Source organism: Acanthopagrus latus, chromosome 12 (assembly GCF_904848185.1).
Source record: "Acanthopagrus latus isolate v.2019 chromosome 12, fAcaLat1.1, whole genome shotgun sequence".
Classification (NCBI taxonomy): domain Eukaryota; kingdom Metazoa; phylum Chordata; class Actinopteri; order Spariformes; family Sparidae; genus Acanthopagrus; species Acanthopagrus latus.
Window position 1 is genome coordinate 2927989 of NC_051050.1, and position 6778 is coordinate 2934766.

Genomic DNA, 6778 nt, shown 5'->3' on the forward strand with positions numbered 1-6778 from the left:
AAGTTACGGGTTTACACGGCGACCGCAAATGCATCATCTCTAGTGAGCCGCTTCCTTTACTTCCCGGAAACACAAACCCGCATTCGGCAAGATGGCGACGTTGACGGTGAACAGAGCAGCGCTCGGGGGTTTCAGTTTCGAAAACTGCAAGAGGTAAGCGCTTTTCAGCGGATTAGAAACAGACCAAATTAACTACATGCCTGAGTTTAATGGGGTTTTACCTTTTGTATATAGGCAACTCGCCAGATAGACGTGTTTTCCTAATGATGCTAGCTCATGGTGAGTTGGCTCCCCTACAATGACTCAGGCGTTTTCCCACGCTAGCGGTAACGTTAATGTTCACTTCTGCCATTCATTTGAGAATATCTAGCTAATAATAATAATCTCGGTGTCGCAGTAAACTCGGGTTATTTGAGTCTATTCCATATACATATTTTTTACATGGAAAACAGTTTCTTCTCGAGATATGCATCGCTATCCGTTATAAAGTTCGTTAGGCCAGTAACATTAAAACAGGTCAGAGCACTCTGGTCTTTATACAGCAAAACACATACTGGAGACACAGTGTGAAAAAGGATATTACACAGGAGCAAGAAACTTTACTGTCCATGATAATTCAGTTGTATGGTTTAAAAGTGATAATGTGTGGGACATTATGTTCTGCATCAGCGGTCCAGCTCCACTGATTTCGGGTGGAAAAATATGTGATCAAAACTAGTATCTCCATTTTCTTCGAAATGTAGGTTAACTGTAAATAATTGTCCTGGTTGAACCCATAAGGTGAAATGGCAAAGGCTTATTAAGCCCAATATAGTTTGAATAGGAACGTACTGAGATTTAATATAAATGTAACTCAGTGGTATTTTTGTCCCACTGTGGTCAGACCCTGTATCACAAGTAAGCTACCAGACCTTGTCAGTGCTTAGAGATTCTGAAAATCTTCAGACGCAGCCATGGTCTGACTGCAAAAGACTTAGTTTTGTATAAAATTGCAGTTCCAGTTTACCAAAAGAGTTAAGGAGTTGTGTTTTGTTTTTACAGTTTCAAATAGATACATACATATGTCTTTATGTTTTTGTTTTGTTTTTTTCTTTCAGAAATGCAGTTTTGGAAGGTGAAGCTAACAAAGTGGGATGCAGCTTGCCCGCTGCTCGTAAAACAGGAACTACCATCTGTGGCGTTGTCTTTAAGGTGAGTGACAGAAACCAGGCTGATTAAAATATGTATGTGCTACATAATATGTGCTATTGTGCTAGCCTGTCTTCTTGTGGATTATATTCAACCCATGGTTTAAATCGGTATTCAGTATTCACAATACTGTACTACACTGAATCAAATCTATATCAGTGTCTTTACACTGATTAGCATGAACACATGTGATAATGTTTTCATTTGTACCTGCTGAAAACAACTGCGCATTTATTAGTCTTTCACAAAAATACACATAGAGTGATTAACACAGCTAACCTTTTGTGTTTTTTGATTCTGTTCCTTGATGTTTTCAACAATCATCCGATCAACTTCATACTCAGCTACAGTAATGTGCAGTGTTAAAATTAAGTAGTTAGAGATGAGGATGTCCACACTCATAGGGATAGGGTTAGAAAAGGTTGTGTTCAGGTCAACCCTCCCTCTTACCGGTGCTGGTTGTACCCAACAAGATCGGTGGTTAATGGTCCAGTGTGAGAATTTAGGGGCAGTTAGGATTGGACTTGTTGTGGTACATTCCATGGATGGTCAATCTGATTGGGATCTGGGCAATATGGAGGATGGGGTGCATTTTTGAAAGGAAAAAAAAGCAATTATATGTAAGTGTAACTTGTCTGTATGTGAGTAAAAGACACTTGTATGCAACTGGTGAATGGACACCATTGATTGTCTAAAGGGAGAAACAATTCAGGAAGGCTCACTGTTAGAAGATGTGATGTTTTACTTGCTTAAAAACAAGCAGTTTACTGAGTAATGTCTGAGTAATATTTTTTCTTTCCCTGTGAAAGGATGGTGTCATCCTCGGAGCTGACACCAGAGCCACTGAGGGCATGGTGGTGGCAGACAAGAACTGCTCCAAGATCCACTACATCTCCCCCAACATTTAGTAAGTGGCACAAGCTGTCTTTGAATGTTCAAATCCCACATATAGTGGCTTTAGGAGAGTAAACAATTTTGTCAACATTTATGCGATGGAGCTGGGATGATGTGTAACTGATGGGTTGCTGTGTACTTGTGTTGTTGTCCAGCTGTTGTGGGGCAGGAACAGCCGCAGACACAGAGATGACCACTCAGATCATCTCCTCTAACCTGGAGCTGCACTCCCTCTCCACTGGCAGGCTGCCACGTGTGGCCACTGCTAACCGCATGCTCAAACAAATGCTTTTTAGGTATGTCCCTTAATCATCTTTCTCTGTATACCACGAGAAAGATGATTCTCTGACAAACAAATGAGAAACTGTTATGTAAAAATAACCAGTAAAATAAATATCTGACAAATCAAAGTACGGAACCACGTTGATTAAAAGATTAGTCCTGTTATTTACATCAACACGTAGTCGTAAATGTTGTATTAGCAATATGAAAATGGGTTTTATATATACAGACATGTGAATGTGCTGCTTAACTCTGTTTGTTCAGGTATCAGGGCTACATTGGTGCTGCTCTGGTCCTGGGTGGAGTGGACTGTAATGGTCCTCACCTTTACAGCATCTACCCTCACGGCTCCACTGACAAACTGCCCTACGTCACCATGGGTCCGTCTCAAATGCAACGCAACACACCACTATCTTTACACATTCTGATGTTTCACTTAAAGCTTGATGTCTTGATGGAAGGATTAAGTGTTTGTCAGCTGCATTTGTTTTCATCTATGACACTGAGGCCAACCTACAGACCTGTCCTCCACACTCTCACTATATGTTTTATTATTATTGTTGTTTTGGCCTCCTAGCTCAGGTTTATCTTCTGACATTAATCTCCATAAACAGTTTCCTCTGACTTCCAAAATCTAGATAAGAGGAGCTGAACAAAACATTGAGAACCTAGTCTGAGTCTCCTAAGGAGCAGTGTGTCAGTGCTTTAGAGTCTCACCTGTCAGGCTACAGGCAAACTCTTGTGAACAAGAGCATACAAAGTTTCAAAGTAAAGCAATACGAAATTGTTTAAAAAAATAAAAAAAAAGTTAATGAAGATCATTCACTTCTGATTAAAAATGTTTTCTTCAAAACAGCAAAACACCATTAGCGACAAAAGGAAGACACATTACACAAAATCTTTTGGACAACTGCCATGTGAGAATGTAATGTGACTGAACTGAAGACATGGATAAAAACACAGCTTTTTTTCTTCTACAAAAGGCTCTGGGTCCTTGGCTGCCATGGCAGTGTTTGAGGACCGCTACAAGCCTGACATGGAGGTGAGTACACCACTCACATGTCATTCATTTCAACAAAGTACACAACCATGTTTTTAACTCTGGTTCTGTGTCGTTTACGTAGGAGGAGGCGGCCAAGCAGCTGGTGCGAGATGCCATCGCTGCAGGTATCTTTAATGACCTGGGCTCTGGCAGCAACATTGACCTGTGTGTTATCACCAAGGGCAAGGTGGACTACCTGCGGCCCCATGATGAGGCCAACAAGAAGGGCGTCAGGTGAGAAATGTTTTGTATTCTCTTTTGATTCCTTTCATACACAATCCACTGGGTGAAACAAATTACTTATCTGTTGTCATGGTGAAGTATACTTTCAGACCTAATTGTTGGTGGATTTTTTTCACGTACCACACAAGCACCTAACTAACTTAAACTAAATAAACTTAAACTATCTTGGGGTAAAACTTGGTTTGTTAAATGTATTTTACTAGAATGGCAGCCTGAAATTGTTAATTCCATCGTGAGCACACAACTATGTAATGTAGTGTAATGTAAATAAACCAGCAGCTATACAATTAACTTAACAGTTTTAATACTTGTACACCAGCCTAGAATGTGATTTGATATTGCTGGTTTGGGGAAAGTTTTTTGAGATGGTGACATGAGATGAGCAGCAGCTGTTCACAAGTGTACAGGAGGATGCACTGTTGTGTCTTCACCCCACATCCCTACATGGCATGCTGTGACAGTGCAGATATGATCATTTAATCATTAACTTCAGTCACTTGATACACTGGTTGTTGACTTGTTGTCTTGTTGCTTGTCTTGCTTGAAGAGTAAATGAGGCTGAAGCCTTGAATCTGTGAGTACAGATGCAGAGTGATGTGGTAGAGTGTAGACTTAACAGCCGCCGCCTATCATGCTCATCTGAATTTGCTACTAACCAGCTTTTTAAAGAAAAATCTGTCCACTGGGCCTCCGCTTGACTTTACCTAATCAATGTGCATGTCTGTGTCAGTTGTTTCAAGTGGCATGCTGTGCTGATGGAGATGATATATCTCAAATGTGTGGAATCTAATTAAACAAGCTCCAAACATAGGCTTGTTTAATGTAACTGTTCAGGTTTGATTTGAAATTCATTTTTTGCATTTTCTTGTCTCCTGATATAGAACTGGTGACTACAAGTACAAAAGGGGAACCACTGGTGTGTTGACAAAGACTGTGACCCCGCTGGCCCTAGAGGTTGTGGAGGAGACTGTACAGACGATGGATACCTCCTAAAATACTTGTACTATGTGTTTCTTAATGTACCCCACATAATTCCTAACACAAGTGGCATGTTTTTCCATGATTTACAATAAAAGTGTTCGAGCTGGTTTAGGTTATGTTCATGGCTGTTCTGAAGTATTTTGTCTTTTAAGGTTGCTGAGCTACAAATATAACTGGGTACTCTATTTTTAGTGAAAAGCTGCTTGTTTCAACTGTCAATGAGCCAGATGCCTGTTATGAAGCACCTTTCATCTGGCAGGGTTGCTAAGGAGTGAGCTCATGACTTGGGTTATACATCTGTTTCAAAATTTAAGACGTTTTGCCTTCATTGTATAAGTTGACAGTGTAGACGCAGACAGCAGTAACCTGCAACAAAAGTCAACATGCATGACAACATGCCACCAGTTTGAGTACGAGTTCAGCATAAAAACACAACCGCTTTCAATGTTTCCTGATGTTGACATGAAAGTAAAATGCAAAAAAAGGTCCTGGTAATAAATATATGTTGGGTTAAAAGACAAGTAAAATAAATATTAGTATGATATACACTTACATTTAGGGCATTCAAGCAGATGCTTTTGTCCAGAGCAACATACAGTAGTTCACACATACATTCATACAGTGATGGTGGTGGCTGCCATGCAAGGTGCCGACCAGCACACCAGGAGCATTCTGGGGTTCAGTAACTTGACCGTCATCCCCTCAACATGTTGACTGCAGGAGCCAGGGACGGAACAACCAACCTTCAAATTAGTGAACAGCAGTTCAACCTTCTGAACCGCAGTCAACCCATAATTTGTAGAGTTTAAGGTGTGACACTAAATCAGGTACTCTTATTAACATGAAAACACATCTTTTACTCACCATCTTTTCCCAGTGTACATGTTTGTTCCAAAGTTTCATAATTTACTGTGAGGTCATAGCATGCCGAGGTAAGCAAATCTGGTGGAAAACGCAGACATACAAAGGAGGTAGTTGTATTAAAAGGAGTGTAACTTTGAAAGGCACCCATTTGATTGATCAAGTTGAGGTGGAGACACTTCATATTGACTTCAGATTAAAATTTATGATAGATAACTTTAGTAACTTTGGGTGACACATGCTGCATCAGAGCCATGGCAGTTACTTTTCTAAATTATTTCATCAAGAAACAGATTTTTTTTTTAAAAAAAAACTGATTTCAGTAAAAAGATAATTGACCTGCACATATGACACCGTGAAAACAAACTTAAGATGTAAATCTACATATGACTGAACTTTACTTGGAGCCACTTTTGATAAATTGTTACATTTATTACCAGCAAATTACTTTTTACAGTATATTCATACCTTAATATCAGACACCTTAATTGTAAATGCTATATCTCAGGCAGCTGGACTTGTTTCTAACTAACTAGGGGGGAGTCGCAGGCTTTTAAAATCCTTGGCAGTGTCCTTACAGAGTCGTTAAGGACAGGTGTGAGGTCTGAGTTTCAGAGTCATTAGGGCCACTTGCATTGTGGGTGGGCGATAAGTAATGTTGTAGGCCACTTCCTCTGTTCAAAGGCGGTCGTTCCAGTTTGACATTACATTACTATTTTAAAACAGCAGATTTCAATCAGTCTGTGCACACACACTGTCCTGGAAAGGGGTCTGATTAGTCAAAACAATACAGATCACACGTGTGACTTTGTGGTCCGTTTAAAGAAGCACTCTGTAGTTTTGGGAAAGCTATTTTAATGAGAAGAGAAAGATCTTCATGAACTGATTTTTTGCCCGAACAAACTAAATTAACTCTCTTTGTTTTCATGACTGAATAAACAAACCTTAAAGGACAAAAGTCTCAATTTCCTCTTCATAACTACAGTATTAACAGTATGAAAAAACTAAATAAATCCTGGTATCATTGGAGATTAAACAAAACCTGCTTTATAAAGAAATCATGTAGTGATACTATGTTTCTTGGCTAATTTCTTCAGGTTTTTTCCTTTTATATGCCACCCATCTGCATTTCTCATAAACTGTACTTGTATATGGTCATGGATATAAAACACTGCACCTCTCCTCCAGGGGGCGCACCATATCCACAAGTTAGATGCTGAAGATATTCCCAATCAGAAATATTTAGAGGCCATTTACTGAAAAACGTGATGTTGGTCTTCAATACAA

General features: G+C 39.6%; 1 protein-coding gene across 1 annotated transcript; it reads left to right on the forward strand.

Moving 5' to 3' along the window:
- Nucleotides 1–4752, forward strand: psmb7 (proteasome 20S subunit beta 7). The gene is made up of 8 exons (XM_037118247.1): nucleotides 1–153; nucleotides 1098–1191; nucleotides 1998–2095; nucleotides 2238–2378; nucleotides 2629–2744; nucleotides 3348–3406; nucleotides 3489–3640; nucleotides 4531–4752. The coding sequence occupies exons 1-8, from the start codon at nucleotides 92–94 to the stop codon at nucleotides 4640–4642; spliced, it is 834 nt and encodes a 277-aa protein (XP_036974142.1). The 5' UTR covers nucleotides 1–91; the 3' UTR covers nucleotides 4643–4752.
- Nucleotides 4753–6778: the final 2026 nt, after the last annotated feature.

What these genes read in the sequence shown, in the direction of transcription:
- psmb7 (XM_037118247.1), top strand. Translation starts at nt 92, where the DNA reads ATGGCGACGTTGACGGTGAACAGAGCAGCGCTCGGGGGTTTCAGTTTC. An exon ending in TCTGTGGCGTTGTCTTTAAG is followed by an intron (nt 1,192 to 1,997) that starts GTGAGTGACAGA and finishes TCCCTGTGAAAG; the next exon opens with GATGGTGTCATCCTCGGAGC. An exon ending in ACTGCCCTACGTCACCATGG is followed by an intron (nt 2,745 to 3,347) that starts GTCCGTCTCAAA and finishes CTTCTACAAAAG; the next exon opens with GCTCTGGGTCCTTGGCTGCC.